The sequence below is a fragment of the Lycium ferocissimum genome, unplaced genomic scaffold, assembly GCF_029784015.1.
Source record: "Lycium ferocissimum isolate CSIRO_LF1 unplaced genomic scaffold, AGI_CSIRO_Lferr_CH_V1 ctg1622, whole genome shotgun sequence".
NCBI lineage: Eukaryota > Viridiplantae > Streptophyta > Magnoliopsida > Solanales > Solanaceae > Lycium > Lycium ferocissimum.
In genome coordinates this window covers 40,889-68,257 of record NW_026716482.1, presented here as the reverse complement: position 1 = coordinate 68,257, position 27,369 = coordinate 40,889, and the positions used below count along the sequence as shown (strand labels likewise).

Below are 27,369 nucleotides of genomic sequence, written 5' to 3'. Positions count from 1 at the left end.
TTCACTTTTGACTTTTCACGTTCTTGCTGAATATTTATTCTCTTCTCATGTATACATGTATGCACTTCAATTTTAATTCTCGGACACATTTATTTTCTCCGTGCGCTTTTGCTTGTTCACTTTTGACTTTTCACGTTATCTAAGAATTAATAAATGAAGTACTCCCTCCGTCCCATATTACCTGGCCACATTACTTGACTTTTCACGTTCTTTAAAAATTAATAAATGAAGTACTCCCTTCGTCCCAAATTACTTGGTCACATTACTATACTTGACTTTTCACGTTCTTTAAGAATTAATAAAAATGAAGTACTCCCTTCATCCCATATTACTTGGCCGCATTACTAAAAATATATGTCTATTTTTCTATTCTATATTTTTCTTCTTCTTATATACAAACGCCCAAGGTGGACGAACACAACAACAATAAGTTGTACAAAAAGAAACTGAAATTATACTCTAAGCAGGGACTAACATGTGTACATTTCAGAAGTTGTATATTAATTCTACCTCTTGGGTTTTTACTTTTTAAGTCCCCACAGGTCCGCAGTATCTTAATTGTCTTTTCATTTCCTTCATTTGGCATGTACTCCCGCTGTCTCAATTTAAGTGTCTACGTTTGACTAGATATGGAGTTTAAGAAATAAAGATAAGCTTTTAAATCTTGTGTTTCTAAGTTAAAAATGTGTATAATATAATAAAATATCATTTGAATCTTGTGATTATAAGCTTAACATGTAGATATTTGAATTGTCAACTTACTAAATATAAAAAGAGGCGGACATAACCAAAATAAGATAATTTTTTTTATTTTTTTAACAACAAACGCCCAAGTGGACGAACACACCAATAATAAGTTGTACAAAAAGCAACTGAAATTGTACTCTAAGCCAGGACTAACATGTGTACATTTCAGAACTTTAACATTAATACTACTTCTTGTGTGTTTACTTTTTAAGTCCCCACATATCCGCAGTATCTCAATTATCCTTTCATTTCTTTCATTTGGCATATGCTCCCTCTGTCTCAATTTAAGTGTTTACGATTGACTAGACACGGAATTTAAGAAATAAGGATAGACTATCTTGTGGTTCCAAATTAAAAATGCGTCTAATATAATAAAATATCCTTTGAATCTTGTGATTATAAACTTGACATGTAGGATATTTGAATTGTCAACTTACTAAATATAAAAAAAGACGGACATAACCAAAATAAGATAAATTTTAACAACAATTGAGAAATTAAAGGGAAAAATAAGACGAAAAGAAAAAAAAATATGGAGACTCACTAAGGAGAATCGTAATATCCTTTACAAAATATATAAACCATAAAGACTAACTAAATTGAATAACCAAATTAATCATGTTAAGCCCGGTGCATCGCAGGGCATAGTTTGCTAGTGTATATGTATATATAAGAAATTTAATAGACAAAACGTATGTATTTCATGAGGTAGACACCCTTTTCACATTTTTTTTTTTAAATCTTCATGTTCCATTTTTCTCTCTTCCTCTCAAGAGTTCTGAAAAATTAGTAGGCGTTTGGCGATAGAAAATCAAATTTTTTTTCACTTTTTTTGAAATTTTAGAGTTGGAGTTGGAGTTGTGTTTGGCTATAGTTTTTGCAAATAGTATTTTTTGTTGTTGAAATGTACTTGTTTTGATTTTTCTTGTTTTTCAAATTTCAAATACAACTTCAATTTATATTTAGAATTTTCATGGCCAAACACTAATTTTTTTAAAAAGTGAAAAAAAATCCGGAAAAAAGTGAATAATTCTTATGGCCAAACGGGTCCTTCTGAAAAATTAGTTATATCTCTAGTATTCGAAAGGTCAATTCTATCTCAAGCATACATGACTTTTACAATGGCTAATTAATAGCCTGTTTGGCTAAACTTATTTTTCTTTAAAAAAGTACTTATTTTTTCAATAAGTGCTTATTTTAAAAAAAGTGAATTGTTTGGCCAAGTTTTGGGAGAAAATAAGCACTTCTGGGGAGTAGCAAAATCAGTGTTTCAAAAGCTAAAAAAACAACATTTGCCTAAAAGCACTTTTTTGAAAAGTACTTTTGAGAAAAATAAGCACTTTTAAAAAGCTTGGCCAAACACTAATTGCTGCTTAAAAGTGTTTTTTAAATTAATTGACCAAACACAAATTGCTTTTCGCCAAAAGTGTTTTTTTTTAAAATTACTTTTTAATTTTTTTTTAAAAAAATAAGTTAATTTTAGAAGCTTGGCCAAACAGACTATAAGTCATGAACTAAGCAAAATAGAGAAAACAAATAAAAAAAAAAAAAAAAAAACTTGTGAATATATAGATATGTCCTTCAACGTCTTTTAAGTTTAAAACTTTTTTATTCATGGTACTTAATTCAAACCTTTCAAATTCAAGACTCGATATAATCAAAGATCAATATGATATCCAACCAAAATGAGAGTTGATTTTCTTAATTTCTTTGCGGCCAGATATCTAGCTCTGAGTAGGGGTGGGCGTTCAGTTGTTCGGTTCGATTTTTTCAAAGTTCAGTTCGGTATTTCGGTTTCGATTTTTTTAAAGTGGATACCGAACACCGCACCAAATTAGTTTGATTCGGTTTCGGTTTTCTAATTCGATTTTTTTGGCATTGGTTAAACAATAGTCACCCGTTAATAATATTCAAACTTTTCCAGCTAATCGAAGAATACTGTGACCTTACCTATCCATCGACCAAGTTTAACATAAATAAATAGCAAGACAAGAAATAGTAACGAAGAATTGCAAAGAAGAACCAAAGAATAAAGAAGAAATAAGAAGAACTACGTTGTGGCAAGTCTTTCAAAGAAGAAATAGTAAGCAACTACCGTTGCTTTAGTAAAGAAAAAACAAGAATAAGAAAAAGAAAATAGTGTTGTAAAAAAATATTATATTAAATATTCGGTTAAATCAAAAAATCGAAAAACCGGTTATCCAAAACCGAACACTGAACCGAACATCGAATTTGTTATTTAAAAAAATCGGAACCAAATCGAAACACCGAAAATCGAAAAACTAAATCCATTCGGTTCAGTTCGATTTTTCAATTTTCGGTATTTATGCCCACCCTAGCTCTAAGCAAAATGGGAAAAAGTGACGTCTGATTATCCTATCAAATACTCAATTTCCCAAAGTATTTTTACCTTAGCCGTGACATGCATTTTGCATAGCATTTGAGAAGGCAAAGCAAGTCATTAACAATCAGTTGGTAAGGTGGAATAAACTTGAGGAAGGATGGTTAAAATTACACACTGATGCTTGTAGCAAAGGTAATTTGGGAAACTTTGAGGAGGGGTGCCCTTATATTTTTCTCTATACCTTTTCTTATCTTTTTTATAATTTTTAATTTTCTTTAATTTTACTTATTTAGTTAGAAGTTATATTATAATTAAAACCATTAATAATTTAAATAAAATCTTGAGAAAAATAATTAAATAACATGTGTGGTGCCACCTGACTTTTTGTTAATGCTTTTTGGGAGGGTAAAGAACTTACATACTACCTCCGTTTCAATTTGTTTGTCTGATTTTGACTTGACACGAAGTTTAAGAAAGTTAAAAAGACTTTTAAATTTTGTCACCTTAAACTAAAGATAGAATGGACCAAAATGCCCTTTAAAGCCCCTTTGGATTGACTTGTATTTAGGTGCTTTTAAGTCAAAATAGCTTTTAAACACTTTTGTAATGTTTAAATAAGATAAAAAAATGCTTTTAAGCTAAAATAACAAAAATAAGTCAAAAGCCATAAGTTACGAATCCTAATTTATAGCTTTTGGATTATAATAGCCTGTTTGGATGGGCTTAAAAAAAGTAGCTTATAAGCCAAAAAAAAAAAAAGTTAGTGTAGCCCAACTTTTTTTTTTTTTTTTTGGCTTATAATCTATTTTCAACTTATAAACTGCTTTTTTTAAGCCTATCCAAACGGGCCAACTTATTTTTTTTGGTTTATTTTAGGGATAACTACGTATATATACATGTTAAGGAGAAATATTTACGAAACATGACGATAGTTTTCTTTTTTTTCCTTATTTACAAAATATAACGATATTTTACGAAACATCGACGAATTTTCATATATTTTTCATAAAATAATTTTTTTTGAAAAATTATTTTTTTTTTTAAATAAATTAGTTTTTTGCTCAAAGGCTTAAAAAATGACCTCAAATTTTTGTATATGAAAGCTGTATGAAAAATGTATGTGTAAGCTAAATTTTTAATATAGTTTTTCATACACAAAATGTGAATGAAATTCTAAGTCTTGAGCGAGATATACACATTTCATACCATTCTCATACATTAAATTTTGAGCATAATGTTTAAGCCTTGATCGAGAGATACACATTTCATACGTTTTTCATACACAAAATTTGAGCGAATTTTTTAAGCCTTGAGCAAGATATGCACATTTCATACACAAAAATTTAAGCGATTATTTTAAGTCTTGAATGTTATATCAAAGTTGTATACAATGTTGTTGTAGTTGTATTAATTTTACAGAAATCTAACATGAACTTTATACAGGAAAATGTGAGCGAAATTCTAAGCCTTGAGCGAGATACAAATTTCATATCGTTTTCATACATACAATTTTGAGGTGATTTTTTAATCCTTAAATGAGATATACCGATTTCATACAGTTTTCATACACTAAATTTTGAGCGAACTTTTTAAGTTTTGAGCGATATATACACATTTCATACATAAATTTTTGAGCGAAAAAAAATATATATATATTTTTAAAAAAAAGTATATTTGTTATAGGGTTTGTAATATTATGTTTTGTAAATAGAAAACTATCGTCACAGTTAGTAAATATTTCTCCTTAATATGTATATATACGTAATTCACCCTATATTTTAAGCACAAAATGGCTTATAAGCTGGCCAGCCAAACACTCAAAAAAACTGGCAACTTATAAGCTAAGCCAAGCGGGCTCTAAGTCATAAGTTATAAGCTTATCCAAGCAAGCTTTAATTTTGTGGGCTTAAATATACCATGTGAAGAATTAGAATTTTAAAAGTTGCTAAAAAGGAAAGAGATTTTTTTTTTAAATGAACTAAAATGGAAAGTAAGACAAATAAATTGAAATAAGAGAATAACAAAGAATAAACAGGGGGTGTAGCACCTTAGAGGTCGTTTGGTGTGAAGGATAAGCATAAATAATCTCGGAATAAAATTTTAGTGCCTCCTTATCTCATGTTGGAATAAAAATCCGGGATAACTAATCTCGGAATTAGTTATCCCGGATATCTTGAGGGTAGAATAACTAATCTCGGGATAACTTATCCTGGGATTAGTTATCCCACGCCTTTTTTCCTTTGAATCAAAAGGAAAGCAAAATCAAGTAGAGCACTAAGTTCAATTATTTTATTTGTGTTTGTAGCAAAAAAGTAGTTAGTTTAGTGGAATCAAAGTAAATAAGATAATAATGGCATGAGAAAAGACATGTTTTAACCCCTGAACTTGGCATGAAAACTCACTTTAGCAACTAAACTTAACTTCTATTTTTTTACCCCCCTTAACAACTTACGTTTTAATTGTTTTCCATCCTAAAAAAATAATACCACTCTCACAATGGAAGGTGTATTACACTCGCGCCATGTCATTGCCACTTCAATGCCACATCATCGCCACGTCGTTGCCATGTCATTGCCATGTCAAAATTACCAACATATCATTTTTTATTTTTCTCGTTATTATTTTTTTCTTTCTCTTTCTTCTTCTTTCTCCTCATCCTCACCCTATTTTTATCAACCACCATGCCGCTATCGCCACCGCGCGCGCGCGCCTCCCGCCGCCGCCGCAAAAAATTGGACGAACTGCCCTTAAAAAAAAATCATCACCATCATCTTTAACCCACACCCACCACCACCACCATCATCTCCCCACCAAATTTCATCAAATTCCTTAAAAGAAAAAAAAATCACCACCACCATCTTTAACCCACATCCACAACCAAGACCATTTCTAGCAAACCCATTTCTTCCACCACCATTATTAGCAAACCCATTTCTTCCACCACCATTATTAGCAAACCCATTTCTTCCATAACTTTATTTTTGAAAAGAGAATCAAAATACCCACATCCACAACCACCACCATTTCTAGCAAACCCATTTCTTCCACCACCATTAGTCCCACTTACACTTAAATTCGTTCAAATTAGTTGTTTTGGTTGTTATTGTTGGCCATTATTAGTATTATTATTAACAAACCCATTTCTTCCATAACTTTATTTTTGAAAGAAAACAAAATCTAAATCAAGAAACAAAAAAATGGTGAAAATGAAAAGAAAAAAATGATGAGAATATAGAGAGAAAAAGGGATTTGTGAAGAAGGCTGGGACAAGGATGGGGTTGCTGGGAGGGGGGAAGGCCCAAGTGGGGCGGGGGCAAGGGTATGGGGCGGGGGTGGAAGAAAAAAAGAAGAAGAAGGCGAAATGGCGGGGGGGGGGGGCACAGGCCGGTCGTGGAAGGGGAGGGGAGCTGTGAAGAAGAAAAACAATGAAACCAACCAAGAAGCCACGGAAATCCACCCTCTCCTTTCTTCTTCAATCACATTAACACATCAATGATGAAAAGAAACCAACCACCATGGAAATTTTAGCTACAAAGCCAAGTCCACTTTTTTTTTATTTTTCACTCTCTTAATTTTTTATTTTTTTATTTTTTTGCCACGCGCATTTTGTGGAAAATAATCAAACGTAAGTTGTTAAGGGGTAAAAAATGTTAAGTTTAGTTGCTAAAGTGAGTTTTACAAGCTTCAAAGGTTAAAACATGTCTTTTCCCTAATGGCATTTTCTTTGGTGATAGAAGATCTAATTGTAGAAAGAATCCCAGAACCAGAAGTAGTAGGATTGATTCTCATAATAATAAAATAAATAAATATGTCGAAATGTTTTTAAAAAAATTATCGAATTCAAAAAAAATGTCCGCCAGCACGTCAATTGTTTCCCAATCAAACGAGCACTTAAAATTACAATCCAGAGGCTAACATAGATTAAACATAATTTACTTATGAAACTTATTAAAATGTATAATTTAGAGGATTTTAATCCATTATCTCAAAATGTGAAGGACCACCTTGTTCAGAGTGAAAAAGTTGAAAATCCCAAGGGTCAATATCTATGTCTGTCTGTCAGAGATATTTTGTGCCTGTGTTTTCCATCTGTTATCCATCATCACCTTCATCAATCCGCAACTTTCTACCCTTTGAATCATAGCAGCTAACAGTACCAGTCTAGTACATTACATTATTGACTTGCACAGTAAGAATCTTTAGCACTGTTTTTCTTTTTTTCCCTCCCTTTCTATTTGATCATTTATTTTTAGTAAAAGCCAGAATTAAAGGGTACTTTTATGGTAGGTCCCTCTGTTTTGAATTTCTTGAACTAATCAATTTTTCTACTCGCACTTTCTCTCCATTGTTGCCACTGTTTATGTAAAATCCTTGTTTGCCTGCACTAAACATTCTGTTCCTTCTCATTCATGGCTTATTCTTCCAACATTCTTCACCAACCATTGATACCACACACTCAAAGCTTAAAGGTTTTGTCTTCTCCATAATCAAGTCTCCTTAATATTTGTCTCTTATCCAATTACAACTCCCCCACCCCACTCACCCCCTTCAACTACATCAAGAATAGAGCTTTCACAAACCCCTAATCAAGATTTTACTTACTACTCTTCAAGAACAGAGCTTTTCACCACCTATGTGATTCTCTAATCAATAGAGAGAGAGAGAGAGGGAGCGAGTCCCCACTATACTCCACACTTCCTTCTCCTCAATTTTGAACTGTATTCACACAAAAATGCCTTGTCCATTACATATCATCACTCTTCTTCTATTCACGCTTATCTCCTCCACAACTACCACCGCTAGGCGGATCCTCCATCAACCCTTTTTTCCAGTAGTTGATTCACCTCCTTCCATAACTCAACCACCCCTCTCTTCTCCTCAACCTCAACCTCAGCCTAAATTCCCATTTTCTTCACAATCACCCCCAAACACTCCCTTAACAACACAAAACCCTTTCTTCCCAGTCTTCCCTTCACCACCACCACCACCACCATCACAACCACCACCTTCTGACACTATGACAACCTTTCCAGCTAACATATCCTCCCTCATTCTCCCACAATCTTCCTCGCATCATTCCACTAAACACATCTCAAACAAACTCATTGCTATCATTATCTCACTTTCTTTACTCTCTGCAGCTTTTCTCACTTCAATAGTCGCCTTTCTCGTGCATTACAATCGCCATGGAAAAGCTATCGAAGAGAAAAAGAACTACTATCAACGAACAGATAGTCTCCGACTTGTCCCTCCTAATGCCACCCCCTCCGACGGTGGTGCCATCAAGAAAAGCAATTCGCGGCCTCCGCAGGCAGAGGCGGCGATGGAAGAGGAAGTGCCACGTCACACTCCCTCTTCCACTAGCTCGGAATTCCTTTACCTTGGGATTCCGAGCTCAAGAGAAGTTCAATCACAGGAACTCCGGAGACTCGGATCACCGGAGCTCATGCCACTCCCGCCATTGCCCCGTCAGCATTTTCATAAGAATGCTGAAGTGGGGTCCGGTGAAGATAATGAAGAAGAGTTTTTTTCTCCTAGAGGGTCTTCAGGTAGTCCAAGTCACACTATATCAACTTCCCATGCAACACCATATGAAGTTCCATTACAAACGAAGAATACATTTCCATACTCAAACTCAAATTCTCCTTCGGAATCATCATTGAATAGTCCTTCAATAGAGTTTAACTTAAGTCCAAGAAGCTTAACATCCAGATCACCTGATTCGTTAGTGAATTTTCTGGCTCCACCACGGTTTGTACCCGCACAGACGACGTCCAGGGGATTGGCATCACCTACGTTATCTTCTGGTGATACCCATAATTCCCCTTCAATGGTCTCAGATTCATCAGCACGGATATCTGAGTCTTCGCTGATGAATCTGGGCGGTTTTGGTGGCATAAAATTGCCACCGGCACCGCCTCCGGGCCCACCACCGAGGTTTTGGGAAGCGGAAAATGGTGGACCACCAGTGTTGGTGGCACCATCTAGGCCTGTTTCAGGTCATCATGTTAATGGCATTACTAATGAAGAGAGTATAAAGCCAAAGCTTAAACCTTTGCATTGGGATAAAGTTAGAGCTACCTCAGATAGAGCAATGGTTTGGGATCAATTGAAGTCTAGCTCTTTTCAGTAAGTCATATAAATTGTTTAAAAATAGAGTACATTATTGTTTCCTAATTTTGAAGAGTGTGGTTTGGGTTGTAGGTTGAATGAGGAAATGATAGAGACTTTGTTCACTGCGAAAGATGGCGTAACACGGCTGGCACAGCCAGTGTTGAATCAAGAAAACAGGGTGCTTGATCCTAAGAAGTCTCAAAATATTGCAATTTTGTTGAGGGCACTCAATGTCACTATTGAAGAAGTTTGTGAAGCACTTTTAGAGGGTAACATATCATGCACTTTTGTATTTTAAACTTTATTTAAATTCTCTTGAATGCTCACAAGTAGTAATCATTAGTTAGGATTGCAGTTAAGGTCAAACTTCCCAATGCATTGCATTAATTTTGATCCACTTGTTCTGGTCGAGATATCTAGCTTAATTTGATGACTTGCCTTGTTTGATTTTTTTTTTTTCTAGTGAAACATAAACCCCCAAATAGGTTTTGTTTTTGACCTTGAATGTTTACTTTGTAAATGTGTTACTACTTTTCTAGATATGTTCTCTGATTGCTTGCCATGGATATAGTTACTCTTGCTATGGAAATTTAGCCTCAGAAGTGTTTAGTGGTAGTGCTGAATGTCCGATACTTAAAATGTACTGTATATAATACCTGGTCCAATGCTCTGTCTTTGGCTGGTTCACCTATCTATTCGATCAATCAATGAACTGCAATTTTGGTGCCACATGCTGGCGGCTTTTAATTCCAGTCTCATTCAATTATATTGCCATCACTCCCATCTTGAACAACTAGTGATCTTGTTGGCATGTCATTTTCATATTTATGAATAAGCTATGTTGCTTATCTGATGTTTTTGTTGGAAAATCGGGGGATGAAGAGCATTTTCATTTAATCATTTTCTCTTGAAGCCAAAAGTATGATACAATTTTTCTTTACTTCACTCCACTTGCCTAAATGAAATTGTTATATTTCTAGGTATTTATAGGTTTTCTCCCAACATGTTCCTTAGTTAATACTACTAAACTTTTTCCTCTTCAATAGTTCATGAATAACACCATACATGCATCCCTGAAACATAAACCTAGTAAATTCATGTCCTTAATGATGGTTATTACTTTTTTATAAGAGGTTTTTGCATGAATGGACTGATTCAACTTCTTTTTGCTAAACCCAAATCAGGGAATGCTGATACTCTGGGAAGTGAGTTACTTGAGAGTTTATTGAAGATGGCTCCCACTAAAGAAGAAGAGCTGAAGCTGAAAGAGTTTAAAGATGAATCACCATTCAAGTTAGGCCCAGCTGAAAAGTTTCTCAAGGCAGTGCTTTATATCCCTTTTGCATTTAATAGGGTGGAGGCAATGCTATATATTGCAAACTTTGATTCAGAGATTGAATATCTTAAGAGGTCATTTGAGACACTAGAGGTATGTTATGCTATCTATTCTTGAACAGAACGCTTTGTGTGACTTGACAATCTTACCTGTCGTTGCTTGACAACTGATTTTAAGCTTTCTATTCTGGTTTCAATGTTCTCCCCAACCTACTGAATCCATTATGCAACTTTAACACATTGGAATGAGTCAACTTTGGTCTGATATTGCCATTCTTCCTCTATGTACATGTACCATTGTCCAGACATCATTCATGCATGAGTTTCCATTTAATTCCATATGCCATGCCATACTTTTATGGACATTCATTCTTAGTCAGGTCCAATTATTGTGGTCATGTAGTTTTCATCAATATACTTCCACTCTAGATATGCTATGTTTGATCAGCTTGATGACATCAAAATATTTAGTTCCTTAAATTCAGTTAGTAGCTCTGATTTGATGAGCTGAATTTTGATGTCCACCTCCTTGCTAAACTAATATATTCATCCTTTCAGACTGCTTGTGAAGAATTAAGGAATAGTAGGATGTTTCTAAAGCTATTAGAGGCTGTACTCAAAACTGGGAATCGCATGAATGATGGAACCAACAGAGGAGATGCCCATGCATTCAAGCTCGACACACTTCTTAAGCTTGTAGACATTAAAGGTGCTGATCGGAAGACCACACTACTGCATTTCGTTGTTCAGGAAATCATCAGAGCAGAAGGGTCTCGTCTTTCTGGTGCTGATCAGAATCCAAATGTAGAAAAGAACCAGCAATCTACTCTACGAGATGAGGTTGAATTCAGAAAGATTGGCCTTCAAGTTGTTTCTCGCCTAAGCGGTGAGCTTACAAATGTGAAGAAATCTGCTGCCATGGACTCTGATATTGTTAGCAATGAAGTTGCAAAACTAGCTTCAGGAATTGCTAAGATGACTAATGTTCTTAAGCTGAATGAAGAGTTGGCGCCGAGTGAGAGTAGCAGAAAATTTTCCGAATCAATGAATGGATTCTTGAAGAAGGCCGAGCAAGAAATTATCAACATCCAAGCTCAAGAGGGTGTTGCCCTCTCAATGGTGAAGGATCTCACAGAATATTTCCATGGTGACTCGGCCAAGGAAGAAGCGCGCCCACTTAGGATATTCATGGTAGTAAGGGACTTCCTCTGTATCCTCGATCAGGTGTGCAAAGATGTTGGGAGAATGACTGAGCGAACCATAGTCAGCTCAGGTATGCCAGTCAATGCAGGTCTTCCCCAAGTTTTCCCTGGATACAATTTAAGGCAACAAGATTGCTCCTCTGAGGATGAAACAATCCCATCGGCATCATAACTTGTTATCAGATGAATTCCTTCGTCGTAATAAGCTGGCTTATTCCACTGTATAGTTTAAAACGAGTTTGGGGGAGCCTATGGTTTGGTCTTTTTGATGTCTAAGTAGTGGATATCAGTCTTGCTTTTCTCACCTGTATTTATGCCTTTTCTGTAGTTGCATTCTAGAGCCATCTTATCCTTACATATGTACTGGTTTTATTGATAAGCCACTATCTTTAAGGTTGTAATAGAGGAAGTAAAAGTATATCAGGGAATATTATTCTGATATTTGATCACGAGACAAGTTGGAAATAGTTTGTTAATATGTCAGATTTGCTGATGAATTGTAGTTCAACACGGCAGCATGCATTTGCATTTTTTGGTTGTCTGCAAGACTGGAATTGCCCTCGTTTTCCAAAGAAGTATATTAGAATAATAGACCACAAATGTAGTAGCAACATTATAACTGACGGGAGAAATGATGTGAAGCAGCAGCTGGTTGAATTCCTCAAAAGTAGCAAAACAAGAAAATAAGCTTATATTAGCTTTGAAGAGGAGCATTGTTAATACAAAAAGCATAAGTTCTCTATACTTGCAACTCTAACTGGCTTTGAAACATTGAACTTTAAAACTTGCCTAAGATCTTTTTTGGCAGAGCAGTGAATAGCTTTAGTAGTTGCTTTAAATAAGTGGACATATCTTTGCTTTGCTTCGAGTTTGGAATTCAGTATCCCCGGTACTAGTCTGGCTTTTCTCATAATCTGCCAAAATGATGCTACAAGCCAAGAACTAAAACTTCATGATTTTTCAGCATCCATCCGTTCAATCACATGCCGTGCTTCTTCCTCTGTACCAGGGACGACATTCCTAACCCGCGTTCCATTTTTTAGCGAATCTTGTTGGACGGTGAAAGTAAAATAGAAATTGTTCGAAACCTGTTAAACAAAAAAACTTACTGCAACTGATCAGCAGAGGGTAAGACAATAAAATAAATCTATACTGAAAAGTCTATTCATTGGGGTAAACAGTTTAGATTCTTCTTTTATTCACAATGATGAATTTTGTGTTTCTCTCTCTCCCCCTCCTACCTTTATCCTTTACTAATCATATGACCAGAAAAGAAACTAAAAGCATTTGGAACTAGATTAGCTAAACCTTTAAGCTGCTAGACTAAAAACACAATAGATCAGAATTTCCTCGCAAGTAAAGTCATAAGAGGTTTCAATTGGGTTTTGATGGAAATATTTACCAGATATATCCATTTTTGTCAGAAAGTAGAACAGTTAAAAAGACTGGATTTGCTAACAATAATTGACCGGAAAAAATGAAATCACATAAGCATTATTAGATGATTTTGAAGAAAACCTCAATGAATGAGAACAAACATTTTCTTGAACAATAGCTAACTGTGTGCATGAGATAAGTTGATAGTTCACCATATACTAAAAATAAATATTGAAAAACTTTAGATGATCCACGTAAGCACTATTATCAATAATATCAATGATGCAATATAATATAAATTAGAGTGCCCATGCTCACCTCGCTAGAGCGCAGCTCAGGCCGCATCACATGAGCTACCACTTCTACATTGATCAGAGGCTTAGATGAATTCTCTAGTTCTGTGTACAGAACACATGATTTGAGGCGGAGGAAATTTCCAACATCAACCTGCATCAGCAGATTCAGACTTAAAATCTCAGCAACATATTTATATATTGAGCGCAGAAACTTAGCTTGAAGCATTACTCCACCTCTGATTATAACGAATGGTATGTAATTTTTCAAGTTGAGTTGATTACAGCCAGGCTGCAAGTTGGCTGAAACAGCCTCATACACACTAGAAATTGTAAAAGATCGTTGAAAGCCCTACTTAATACCTTATTTACTTCCACTTCTAAGTGGCTGTTAAAAATTTAAACAAGTTCTAAAATGCTCTATTCGTTGTACCAGACACTTTAGCACAGATAAATAGAGTACTTTCTCAAGCATCCAACAGAGAAAAAAGAAAACCTCAATGCTGGAGATACACTTATTTAAAGATATAAACAAGAGTTAGAAATCACAAGGAATATCATGAATTCCAAGAAAATAGATATTTTCTAAATTTTAAAACATCATTTGATCTGTTAAGATATTACAACCCCTAATAAGTGGGATAAAACATTTGATTTCCACGTACAAATCAAATATCAGGCGATGGATGTGTGGGCACACCAGGCTAGATAGGATTAGGAATGAAGATATCCGAGACAATGTGGGAGTGGCATCGGTGGAGGACAAGATGCGGGAAGCGCGGCTGAGATGGTTTGGACATGTGAAGAGGAGAGACACAGATGCCCCAGTGCGGAGGTGTGAGAGGTTGGCTATGGACGGTTTCAGAAGAGGTAGAGGTAGGCCGAAGAAGTATTGGGGAGAGGTGCTTAGACAGGACATGGCGCAGTTCCAGCTTACCGAGGACATGACCTTAGATAGGAGGCTATGGAGGACTCAGATTAGGGTAGAAGGCTAGTAGGTGGTGCCACGTATCCCGTCATACTAGTAGTCGCAGTTTTGATCTTCATTTTCTTGTCCACAATTATCGTATTTATCTATGCTAGCTATTGCTTCTTTTTCTCAGACTGCTTTATCATGGCTTTTGTCGCTTTCGTTAGTTTCATTTCCGTTTTGCTTTGTACTGTTTGTGCTTATCTAACCTTTTCTCGTCATGTTTTCTCTTGAGCCGAGGGCCTTTCGGAAACAACCTCTCTATCTTCTAAGATGGGGGCAAGGTCTGCGTACGCTTTACCCTCTCCAGACCCCACACAGTGGGATTTCACTGGGTATGTTGTTGTACAAGTCAAATATCAGATGTTGGATCATTGGAACTTCAAATGCCTTCATCTTTTCATGTAACATTTACTCAATGAATATGTCTCATGCAACATTAACTATATTCTCTAGATACTAGTAAACCGTAAATTATCACTACAAGGAACTTATTCCCTCCCCCACCCCCAACCGTCCGCCCAAAAAAAACAAAAAGAAGAAGAGATCAAACTATTACAAGGTAAAAGCTTTAATCAAATATTGCAAATAGTTGTGTACAATTTAGTCAGACATTAGTAGATGTCATGGAAGTAAATCAATGATGAAACTTGTTGCCTTCTGCAAGTGTGAGAATGGATATGTAGAACTAATACACGCCTATATCAAAATATGACCCATGAAGCCAAGTCAAGCTGACTAGGTATATGTTGTGTAGGGGATTAAACATTTGACAATGTATAGAAACTTAATGCACTCATATAAATTAGAGGATCATACAGCTGGGGATTGTGTAGATTAAAACTGTCCTTTCTTGGTTTTATGCATTAGGTTGAAAATGACACAAAGTTCAGTGCAAGATCAATTACAATTAACATTACACACTACTCTGTTCCACTTTCTGTGGCTGAATTTGGAGAGCGGAGGTCAAACTACTTAATGTCCGGTGTAAATTAGATTCTTCAAGTTTTTTGAAATAAAATTTACATATTTGGAGATTATATAAAAGGTACTATAAGTCACGATAATCAATAACTCAAAATAATATTTAAAATATCGTGGTGTAAGAAAAACCTTTTTGACTCTCTACATAGTAATAGTGCCACAGAAAATGGAACAAAGATATTATTCAATTTGATTAACAACTTAGAAATCATATATTAGGAAAGGGTGGACCTCCAGAGGAGAAAGAATGAAGAGTTTACAAACTTTTGCTACAGAAATTGAATTGCCAGAGCTTTGTTTGTCATGTATTGTTTGCTGGATTTATAATCAAACTTATCGTTTAGTATCCTCCCCTCAACCTTCCAAATCAGAACCAAGAGAATTTTAATGTAAAGACTAGTGTGACTATATGCTAAGAGGTAATCAATCAAACTTACAGGCTTCAAGAAATCAACATGATCAACTTCCACAAAGCAAGGTGCACTGCCTGCAAATGCATAGGCTGTTGCATAAGCCAGCTCAAAAGCTCTCCGCATCAAGAATCCTCCAAAGATTCGACCATGGATGTTTCGTTGTTGCGGCTGGCAAATCAAAGAGTTCTGAAGACATGTATCCTTTATTAAAATGCTGTCTCTATCTGCTAAAGCAGGCATATCACAAAAGATACGGCTCTCAGCCAACAACTCCCTTAGCCTATTCGCTTCCTCACCCTGAATTTCCTTTTTCTGTTCTCGTCTTTTAATCTTTCTCATTTTGTTTCTTTCTTCTGCTTCTTCCCATAGAAGCTTTTCTTTTTCAGTTTCAGGAGAAATCTGATTAATTGGAGCTGATTTTCCGGTCTTAGAGTCTCGGGCCACAAAAGTGAAGTTTGCAGTTAGAGCTAATGACTCCGATGTACTGGATGCTTCTGCAAGAAAATACAGAGGCAATGAAGCACGAGCACATGAGATAGAAAGCTATCAAAACTCGGCTTTCCGTGAAAGCAGAAGTTTACCCATAAAAAGACTTTGAAAAAACTTAGCTTTCCCAGGAACATCTTGTATCACAATCAAATAAATTTTGTTAAATTTCCAGAAATCATAACAAGCTGGAAGGCATGTAATTCTGTTTTCTATTACTACATTTTCCATTAGAATATGGAATTGTGAAACAAATTACTTCTTATTTATGAACACCACAGTGCTTTTGAGAATGAAAGGCACGAAACAAGCGAATCGAACGCCTTTTCAAAGTGAATGGCACGATTTACAGAATATATAAATGAATTTTGTACTTATAGCAGAGAATTGCTATTTTACTTATTAACATTCAGCTTCTAGTAATGAAAATACTACAACAACAAGCCCAGTAGAATCCCACCATGTGGGGTCTGGGGAGGGTAGAGTGTACGCAGACCTAACCCCCACCTTGAAAGGTAGGGTGGCTGTTTCCGAAAGACCCTCGGCTCAAGAGAGGAAAACAAGAGGAAAACAAGACAAAAGGTCAGATAGGGCCAAGCATATCAAAAACAATATGAAAACGAGGAATAACAAAAGCGAGGAAGTCATGGTAGAAAGGAGCATTAACTACCATAGATAAATAAGATAATCAAAGTACAAAGGCCCAACAAATATAAGCAGAAATCAAATGGCAATAAACGAATGAGCAAAACTACAACTACTATGGTGAAAGGATAAGCAACCTAGCCTTCTACAAAACTACAACTACTATGGTGAAAGGATAAGCAACCTAGCCTTCTATCCTAATCTGAGTCCTCCACAACCTCCTATCTAAGGTCATGTCCTCGGTAAAGGCCGAAAGCGTGGCATATCTGTCTAATCACCTCTCCCAATACTTCTTTGGCCCGCTTCTACCTCTCCTGAAACCGTCCATAGCCAACCTCTCACACCTCCGCACTGGAGCCTCTGTGCCTCTCCTCTTCACATGCTCAAACCATCTCAGCCTCGCTTCCCGCATCTTGTCCTCCACCGAAATACTAATGAAAATACTAATCCAACAAATTAAACATCAGTATAATATAACTTCAACAAGGCCAGAGCAAGATAACATCAATCTCAAACTTAACTTTCATTCAATAAAAAATTATAAAAAGGAATTGTTGGCATTATTGAGTTTTACAGTTAATTTCTGTAATAACTCTACTAAGTGAGTAAAATTGAGAAGGAAAAAAAATTAGACAAGCCTAAAATCAGAATAATCGGAAGAAGACTACCACTTGCTAGGAGTAAAACAAAGAGTGATAGTTTTAAGTGAAAGATGAAGAAAGAAGCAAATCAAAAGAAGTAGCAAAGCAGTAGTAAAAGAAGAAGAGGCGCGTTACAAACTCATGAAAAAGTAAAAAGCAAGGATGATAAAGAGAACAGTGAAATGTACATGGAGTAGTCCTAGTACTCAAATAACAAAAAGCTCTTGTCACTTCCTTTTTTTCTTTTTCTTTTTCATCTTTTAGAGTGAGATAGCCAGTATTAACTGTTGGGATCAATATTGGAAGCTGGCAAAGAAAGAACCAATTGATATGGAGCATGGCACAAGTATACAAACCAATAACAAAGAAGTAGAGAAACTAAATACATCTAAGGATAAGCCAATTGGTGATTCTTCTCAAGGGGGGGATCCAACAAACCAATAGGCATCAAAGGAAGTCCAAAGAGGAAGCGATATCCAGAACAATAGGGAGACTACGAATAAAAGGAGGGGAAAGGGTGAACCACCCAAAGAGGTATATAAGCCCACTGGAGTCATCTTTGGTATAGACAAACCTTTACCTACTACTGATGACTATGTTGAGGGTGCTAATACTGGAGCTTCTGTTAGTCAACATGAAAATAATGTGGTGCATAAAGACAGAACTCAGGACTCTCCTAATACACAACAACTGGATGCAACAGATAACCATGATGAACCTCATCAGACAAGGAGTATAGAAGGGTCAAAAATGAGAATTGGAGGAGACGTTACCATCAGGGATATCAGTGTCATTATGTGAAAAGTATCAAGATATGTTGGAGCTATAGGTGGAAATACAATCAAACCAATCGACTTTAGTGAAGAGAGATGCATAAGAAGACAACAATAAATGGTATATGTATAGATGAATTCAAAAGATTACATTGAAGGGAAAAATTTGAGGTAGAAGACATGTCAATCAAGGTCAAAATTCAACTCAAAATTTCTTATTCAGATGCAAGGATATAATTTCAAATAATTCAGATTTATTTGCTAGTTTACTCTAAGTTGCGTGGACTCTTCACTTTCAATGCTGCACCCATGTCGGATTCTCCAAAAATACACTACTTTCGGAGAATCCGACACGCACCCATTGAACATTTTTGAAGAGTCTGAGCAACATAGAGTTTACTCTGATGTATTTAATCATGATTTGCTGATAAAACCCTGCATACTAGGTGTATATAGCTAATCTAGTATCCCATTGCTGGAAGCAAGCTGATGCATTGCTAAGATCTATGTCGACTTGACAGCTACCTTTTTTGTTATTAGTTTTTGCACTTTGAGAATCTCAAGTTCAATTGGTAGTACTATCCCTGCCGTGGCAAAATAATACTCCCTCTGTCCCATAATAAGTGTCACCTTAGCCAAAAACATGCAGATTAAGAAATCAATGATGAAGTGTGAAGTTTACCAAATTACCCTTATGCAAAAAAAAAAAAAATACTTTGTCCTCCCGATGATTAAAGCATGCACAAGTAGTCCATTGGGAAGCCAACCATCATCATTTAGAGTACTAGTACTTCTTTTGCCTCTTATTAATCCTATCTTCCATAGGCTAAAACTTTCATTTTCACGTGATAGTTCCAACACGTTGACTTTAGTAGGAGTAAATATTTCTTGAATAAAGAAACTTGTCATTTTTTTCCAAGGGCAAAGTTGGAAAAAAGCTTGTCAATATATGCATTGGTTTCCTAAGGTGACACTTATTATGGGACAAAAAAATTTGGCTAAGGTGACACTTATTGTGGGACGGAGGGAGTAACTTATAAACACCTAGGAAAGAGATAGAATAGTACTAAATGATTACTTTAATTTAACATGAATTAGGAACAAGTGAATAATCTCCCACGGAAATCACAACTTCTAATTATGAGTTGTGGAATATACCTGGTGAAGATTGCATGACTTCCAGTTGAATTTCCATAGATGACCGACCAACCCATGTAACAGCACCCTCTATTGTCAGATCAGTATCAATACGAATAGGTTTCTTCAGAAGCATCTTGTCCACAGAAGCAGTAACTAGTATCAAGGGCCTAGTAGTACCATCATAACTGGAACAGTGCTGGTTTGAAAAGAGAAGGAATATGGGACGATACCATCAAAAAGAGGAAATCACTTTGTGCCAAATAATTCAAATATGGCCAAGCAGGCAGCAAGTGTTAAACATTTCAGCCGACACAAAACGTGTTCAAGGCTTAAGTACAGTATCCTCTTCAGTTCAAAGAAGTTACTCTGGATAACTAATCCCTACATAAAATAATACTCCCTCCATCCATTTTTAGTCGTCCATGTTTGACTTGGCACATTCCTTGAGGAGCAATAAATAAAATGACAATTTTACTGTATCACCCCTAATTATTATAAGTCATCTAACTAATTGAAATCAATCAAACATACTTAAAAAGTTGTTCAACTACTAACAATTTCTTGAAGTTTCCAACTCAATAATTAATAATAAGGGTAAAATAGGTATAAAATGGTAAACTATCTCTTGGTTTTCTAAACTGAATAAGTAAAAATAGACGAGGGGAGTACATAGATTCCCTCCTAACAAATCCCCGTAGTACTAATACCTGCATAACTCTAACGAGCTACCAAACGACCCCTAAGTCCTCAAGGTAATTAACATTCAAGTCGAAACTTTTTAACTGTAAAGATAATGGATACCTTGAAGGATATAGTTCCAGCCAAAGCATCAAGGTCTTCAAGCAACTTTCCCATCCTAATCTCATTCCAGGGGTTCCTATACTGCTCTCTCAGCACATAATCAGAAGAGAATTTGTAAAGAACAATAGTCCTACTCTTAGATGGGGTCTTACTAATTAAATCAGTTTCAACTGGTGGTGCGTTCTCAAAAATACTTGATCTTGCTTCCCACAATGCATTTGTTACAGGTGAATGGTACATTCCAGGCCACAAACTTATTGGTTTTCTAATTGAACAACCTGCATCTATTGGATCACCAAATGTATCATTTGAAAATTGCTTAGTGTGACAAAATTGGGATACCATTTGATCACAAAATGCAGTCTTGATTATGGGTTTTTCATTCTTGGCTAAAAAATGGGGTTTTCTTGAAAATCTTTTGATAAAAAAATGCAATCTTGATGATGGGCTACCCATTCTTGTTGTAACGAATGGGGATTTTGAGATGAAAGTTTACAACACAAATATGAGACTTCTTGAGAAAATTGCAAGACCAAAAAGATAAAATTTTGAGGCAAGAATTTTGGTATTATCCTGATGCATTAATTAAGGAGATAAGTGGAGAATGATGGGTAGAAATTTGTGTTTAATGGAATGAAAGAAAGGAATTAAGAGAATCTTTTCTATTTTAGAAAGTTGCAACTCTGAACTGGAGAGCCGTGAGATCATTTTCTTCTTCAATAAACAATCTCTCAACACCAAATGCGTACAAGTAACATCATACTTATTTTAAGTATATTAGAAGCATGAGTTTGGAGGAAGGTTTAACTTATGGTACTAATTAGAAATAGCACAAGGTCAAATTTATCTTGAAAATATGATTAGGTTGAATGGGATTGAATTATAATTTTTAAAATTTTTTAATCTTTTACAAAATATAAAAAGTCCCCAACTTAATCCCAAAAAACTCACTAGCCCCCCTTCTCCTCCTTCTACCCCTCCCCCGCCCCACAACCCCCCACCTCCCTATTTTTTTTTTTAAGTTTTGATATTTTTTATTTGCTCCCACGCCTCCTCCGCCCTCCCTCCCCCACCCCTCCGCCGCCCCCACCCCCCTCCCCAAATCTCAATTTTTTTTTTTAAAGTTGTAAATTTTTTTATTTGCTTTTTCACCAGCCCCCTGCTCCCCGCCCTTCTCCGCCCCCCTCCTTGCCCCCCAACTTTTCCTCATTACTAGCCCTCCTTCCTCCCCTTGCTCCCCCCTCCCCCCCCCCCTAAATGATTTTCTTTATTTATTTTTCACCCCACTCCACTCTCCTAGCACCCCTCCCCTCCCAACCACCCGCTTCCAATTTTTTTTAATTTTTGATTTTTTTTTTAATAGCGACCCCGCTCTGCCTCCTCCACCCTCACCCCCTCCCCACCCTCACCCCAATTTTTTTTTTTAAAGTTAGAAAAGTTTTTCTTTTTGTTTTTGCACCACCACCCTCGCAAAAATAAAATTGTTTTAAAAAGAAGTTTTGCAAAGTTTTTGTTTTTGTTTTTTTGCACCCCCCTCCCCACCCTCCCCACTCACCCAAAAAATAATTTTTTTTGAAAAGAAGTTTTTGATTTTTTTTTTTTTTTTGGTTTCTTACTTCCCCACCCACCCCAAAAAAATTATTTTAAAAAAAAAAGGTTTTTAAAAGTTTTTATTTTTGATTTTTTGCACACCCCGCCCACTCCAAAAAAAAAAAAAAAAAAAAAACTAGAAACGAAGTTTTTTTTTTTTTTTTTTTTTTTGGTTTAGGAAAAGTTTGGATAAAATCCAGGTTGTTGTTATGTGTTTGTAGTGAAATAGATGGTTTTTCTGTTGTTGTCCTGGTATAGTTCAGGGTTTAGAAAAATATATCCAACAGATAGTTTTTTGTTCTTGTCCTAGTATTTATACGGTTATATTTGTAGAATAACGACATTTGTAGTTGTTGCAACAAGTTCTACACTTTTTGCAACAAGTAGATGTCTGTTACAACGTCTTCGCTAATCTGTTGGACATAGCTTCAGTTATTTACTTCTATTTGTAGAAGATATCCAACAAATTTGTAGTTGTTGCAACAAGCTCTACACTTGTTGTAACAAGTAGACAATTTGTTGCAACAAGCTCTACACTTGTTGTAACAAGTAGACAATTTGTTGCAACAAGCTCTACACTTGTTGTAACAAGTAGATAATTTGTTGCAGCAACTTCTGAATCTGGGACATAACTTCGATTATTTGGTTACATTTGTAGAAGATATCCTCTGATTTGTAGTTGTTGCAACAAGTTCTACACTTGTTGCAACAAGTGACAATCTGATTGCAACAACTACAAATCTGTTGGATATAGCTTGATTATTTGGTTTACTTTTTGTAGAAGATATCCAACTGATTTGTAGTTGTTGCAACAAGTGTAGTGCAACAAGTTCTACACTTGTTGCAACAAGTAGACAACCTATTTATGAATAAGCAACTGTTGAGGAAAGATATAGTCAAATTGACAGCCAAACTAACAATCAATCCTAAGAAAGAGATGAAGAACAGAGCCAAGAAGCAGGAGATACAAATGAAGAAAGTGAAGAAGAACTAGAAGATGAAGAAACTAAGGATGGAAACGAAGGAGATGGAGTAGATCAAGGAAATGCTACACACCCCGGAAAGCCGGATCTTTGAACAAATTATTACTTAAGTTGTGGTATTTGGAGCCAAGGTGTCTATTGAACAATTTACGTTTATGAACTTATTTATTTTGCTTACTAATTGTTACTGAGATCATACTGATTTGTTGAAGAAGTTGCAACAAGTTACTAATTTATTTCAACAAGTTACTAATCTTTTTAAACAAGTTGCTTAGTTGTTACAACAAATTATTCACCTTGTTGGATAAAATCAAACAATTGCTTAAATTATTGCAAAAACTAAAAAAATATGTCGCAACAGATGAGTTAATTGTTGCAACAGATCATACAGTTGTTGAAGAAGTTGCAACAGGTTACTAATCTGTTTCAATAGATGGATCAGATGTTTAAGCAAGTTGCGTAGTTGTTTAACAGTTAATCACCTTGTTTGAATTATTGCAACAACTTACTCACATGTTGCAGCAGGTATCTCATATGTTGCAACAACTTACTCATATGTTGCCGCAGGTATCTCATATGTTGCAACAACTCCTCCATTGTTGTAACATTGTAAGAACCCATATTAAATTAGGGGTTATTTTGGTATTTAATCAAAATAGAAAAAAAAAATTAGAAGAATTAAGTGGTACAAAATAAAAGAAAAGGAGCATTAAAGGGTCCTTTAGAAAGAACAAAAAAAGGGGGAAGGAAAAAGAGATGTGGGCCAAGCCCACAAAAAGAAGAAAAAGAAAATAAAGAGAAAAAGGAATAAAAGTCTGATGAGTATCAGACGTGAAATACAAAATCAGAAACGATAGAAGCATAACAGAAAAAAAGAAAAAAAAAACGCAGTAGAAGAAAGGGAGAAAAAGAGAGGAAGGGAGAGGAGAAAAATAAAGATTTTTCACCCAACTCATCAAGGTAATGACTCTAATCTTTTATTTAAGTTTGTTACATAATTATGGGTGAATCTTTATGGTGAAAACATGAAAATATTTTGAGAAATGGAGAAAGTTTAGCTCTAGGGTTTTTCAATCAAAATCATTGATTTGAAAGGGCAAATAGTGTCAGATTTTAGACTTCGATATATCGTTGGAATCCTCTCGTTAAGACCTTCCTGAAAACATATGTCTTGTCGGGTTTTGAACACATTGACCAGAGGGCATTTTCGTCCTTTAAAATTTGACTTTAACCGTTTAAGCCTCTAAAAATATAGAAGTGGTTTACCTAAAGGGTTTTGACCATTCTAAATCCATTTTGTGTAGTTTGAGGCAATCACGAGACTCGAGAATGCGGTTTGATTTATTGGGAAGTGTGCTTGAATTGTGAATTTGAGGTAAGTGAGACTTTAAGCTTGGGTACTTGCTTTTCAATACCCGTTTTAAAAATATATTTTGTCTGCCTGGTCCATGTGTTGGGGCGAGCGTGTGCTTGGCAGAATCGGTGGTCCTTAAGGCCAACCGCATATACTTTATTTTTAAATAATCTAAAACTCTCTTTATAAATTGTTTTATGATGTGATATGGCTGTGAGCCATGATATTGGGTGGGTGAGTGGAGTAAGAAACCAAAGAAAAAAATTACTTTTCAAGATTTTTTTTTGGTGGGGGTGGGGGGGGGGGTTGGTGGATGGGGTGGGGTGGTGCAAAAAAGCAAAAATAAAAACTTTTCAAAACTTTTTTTTTAAAATAAAATTAATTTTTTTTGGGATGGTAGGGGGTGGTGCAAAAAAAAAACAAAAAAACTTTTCAAAATCGTTTTTAGAATTTTTTTTTTATGGGGTTTGGGGGTGGGGGCAAGGGCCGGGCGAGGGGTGGATGGCGTGAGGGTGGTGCAAAAAATCAAAAACAAAATCTTTTCAAAACTTTTTTAAAAAATAAAATTAATTTTTTTTTGCGAGGGTGGGGGGTGGTGGGTCGGGGGGGTGGGTGGTACCAAAAAAAAACTTTTCAAAATATTTTTTAAATAAACATTTTTTTTTTTTGTAGGGGGTGGGGGTGGGGGCAAGGGTAGGGGGCGGGGTGGGGGCGGGGTGGGGGCTGGGTGCAGGGAGGGGGTGGGGCGGGGGCGTGGGGGGTGTGGGTATGGGGTAAGGGTAGGGGCGGGGTGGGGGCTGGGGGCAGGGAGGGCGTGGGGGCGGGGGGTCGTGGGGCGCGGGGGTATTTTACGATTTATATGAGTTGGGTCAAAGTGTTAAAAACAAAACTTAAAGGCAAAGTGTAAAAAACAAAGCTTGGTGTCAAAGTGTTAAAAATAGAACTTTGGGGCAAGTCAAAACTCCCTAATCATTAATCCAAAGTTTATACGCTCTACTCGATTAAAAAAAAGCTAGAGTTACACCAAACTCAATTTTTAAACCTTTTTCACCTTTAATTAAAAGCCCTTTGAGTTTGGAGGTGATATTGTGGTTCACCTCCAACTCATGTAAAAAAAAAAAGGTAGGTCCACCTCCTACTCATGTTGAAAAAATAAAAAAGAAATAAAAAATTAAGGTTAGTACACCTCCAACTCATGCAAAAAAAAAAAAAAAAGAAAGATGAGTCCACCTCCCACTCATGTTGAAAAAAAATTTAAAAAAAATTAAGGTTGGTCCACCTCCTACTTATGTAAAAAAATTTAAAATTTTTTTAAGGTGGGGATCCACATGTGTGCTGTGAGCGAAAAAATATTTACCCGAAATGACTCATATTTTTAGTATTACCCAAAATGACATTTTTATACATTATTATGCACTTTTATATAAGATCGACACATTATTTACAGTAAGTGTATAATGTTGTATATCGTGTGTATAAACACTATTGTAAAAAAAGTTGGCTATACAGATGTAAATTAACAAATATAACTACATGGATGTAATATTTTATGCTGGATTGTATATTATTGAAATTATTCCTAAAATTAATTGCTAAAGGCAGAAATTTAATACCAGCCCATTTGAAGGACAATTCGTGCAATTTCTTCCATTTTTTAAGTTTTTAATTTGTAAAAGACAAATTCTCTTTTTTAAAACTAAATTCAATAGTGAGCTATAATGAAGAAAATTGTATTACATCCTATCCAACATCTCAATCATGTTAATGACAAGAATCACCTCACTAATTTACCAATTTCAAATATTTGCTTATCAAATTTTATTTTAAGGTCAATTTTTTTTTGTCAATTTGATCAACTTCTAAAGCAAATGAGGAATCAATTTACTTTTATATGACTTAATAAATGTTTCATTAAAAACAAAATATCTTACAAACCTAATACCTTATAAACGGTACAACATATTTATTTTGAAAGATGGAATTTTTCCTTTCAACAATTTGTGAAAAATATAATGAATTAGGCCCATAATAGTAATATGAAAAATTGAAATGATTAGTAGTGTGCTTCAATATTTTTACAATGATAGGATCCAAATATTTTATTAAGATAAAGTTTTTAATTTGTAATAGACAAATTCCCTAATAGTTTAAAAGATAGGAGGCAATTGCGAAAAAAAAGGACATTTAAATAATGAGAATAAGTTCAGAAAATGGTAAAGGTGCGCTTAGAGAAAATTTAAAGAAGAGAAATTCAGGAAAAAAGAAATAACGATTTAAATTAAACAAAAAAACTGCTAAAGAAGTCATAAAACCAAAAGATTTAAAACTTATACCTTTGGGTAATGATAAAAATGCACTAATTTTAGACACATACGTCTCACACAAATAATGAGGAATAACATCAAGAAGACGAAATATAAACGGTCAAGAAACGTATACACATATTTTCTTAAAATGATAAAGTTGGTCTATACTTAAAAATTTAAGGCTACAACAGATGCTAACACATGAAAGCACTTTTTAGTGTTGTTGAGTAGAAAGAGATAATGACATGAAACTCGGTAGGAGAAGGTGTATTTTAAATCTTTCAATTGGAGAACCAAACCAGGAAAGTCATGTATGGGAGAAGCAGACTAAGTAAAAAAATTTATTGATATTTTCAATTAATTGAATTATAATACTTTCTATAATAAAAATTCCGGAATATATTCTTAAAAGTCACTATACATCCTAATTTATGTGACATAGTGAAAAGTCAAAAGTAACAAGTAAAAGTACACGGAGGAAATAAATATGTGTCGGAGAATTAAAATTGAAGTGCGTACGTGTATACATGAGGAGAAAATAAATATTCAGTACTATGACATATGTCCACCTGGGATAAAAAAATAGTTTAGTAATGTGGCCAAGTAATATGGGACGAGGGGAGTACTTCATTTATTAATTCTTAAAGAACTTGAAAAGTCAAAAATTAACAAGTATAAGTACACGGAGGAAATAAATGTGTTGGAGAATTAAAATTGAAGTGCATACATGTATACATGAGAAGAGATAAATATTCAGTACTATGACATATGTCCACGTGGGATAAAAAAATAGTTGGTTATGAAATGAAAGATCTTTGAAACGTGTGGTCTAAAACAAGTCATAGATATTTGTGTGGATTTAAATTATTTC

General features: G+C 35.2%; 2 protein-coding genes across 4 annotated transcripts; one reads left to right on the top strand and one right to left on the bottom strand.

Moving 5' to 3' along the window:
* Positions 1-7,312: 7,312 nt before the first annotated feature.
* LOC132042564 (formin-like protein 2) lies at positions 7,313-12,225 on the top strand. 2 transcript variants are annotated; one of them, XM_059433086.1, is made up of 4 exons: positions 7,313-9,205; positions 9,296-9,474; positions 10,390-10,634; positions 11,099-12,225. In XM_059433086.1, exons 1-4 carry the CDS (start codon positions 7,824-7,826, stop codon positions 11,912-11,914), a joined length of 2,622 nt encoding a protein of 873 aa, XP_059289069.1. In that variant the 5' UTR covers positions 7,313-7,823; the 3' UTR covers positions 11,915-12,225. The 2 variants fall into 2 exon arrangements, with proteins under 2 accessions (XP_059289069.1, XP_059289068.1); XM_059433085.1 differs by having other exon boundaries at positions 7,314-9,220.
* A 149-nt stretch (positions 12,226-12,374) lies between these two features.
* LOC132042565 (acyl-coenzyme A thioesterase 2, chloroplastic-like) lies at positions 12,375-21,029 on the bottom strand. 2 transcript variants are annotated; one of them, XM_059433088.1, is made up of 5 exons: positions 20,266-21,028; positions 19,483-19,660; positions 15,804-16,273; positions 13,438-13,566; positions 12,375-12,830 (listed from the first exon to the last, which is right to left on the bottom strand). In XM_059433088.1, exons 1-5 carry the CDS (start codon positions 20,719-20,721, stop codon positions 12,693-12,695), a joined length of 1,371 nt encoding a protein of 456 aa, XP_059289071.1. In that variant the 5' UTR covers positions 20,722-21,028; the 3' UTR covers positions 12,375-12,692. The 2 variants fall into 2 exon arrangements, with proteins under 2 accessions (XP_059289071.1, XP_059289072.1); XM_059433089.1 differs by having other exon boundaries at positions 12,687-12,850; positions 20,266-21,029.
* Between the last annotated feature and the right edge of the window lie 6,340 nt (positions 21,030-27,369).

Excerpts from the sequence above, each read along its gene's own strand:
- LOC132042564 (XM_059433085.1), top strand. The coding sequence starts at position 7,824 with ATGCCTTGTCCATTACATATCATCACTCTTCTTCTATTCACGCTTATC. Across the intron at positions 9,475-10,389 it reads TTGTGAAGCACTTTTAGAGG|GGAATGCTGATACTCTGGGA; the intron begins GTAACATATCAT and ends AACCCAAATCAG. Across the intron at positions 10,635-11,098 it reads GGTCATTTGAGACACTAGAG|ACTGCTTGTGAAGAATTAAG; the intron begins GTATGTTATGCT and ends TCATCCTTTCAG.
- LOC132042565 (XM_059433088.1), bottom strand. The coding sequence starts at position 20,721 with ATGGGTAGCCCATCATCAAGATTGCATTTTTTTATCAAAAGATTTTCA. Across the intron at positions 16,274-19,482 it reads AGTCATGCAATCTTCACCAG|AAGCATCCAGTACATCGGAG; the intron begins GTATATTCCACA and ends ATTTTCTTGCAG. Across the intron at positions 12,831-13,437 it reads CTGAGCTGCGCTCTAGCGAG|GTTTCGAACAATTTCTATTT; the intron begins GTGAGCATGGGC and ends TTTGTTTAACAG.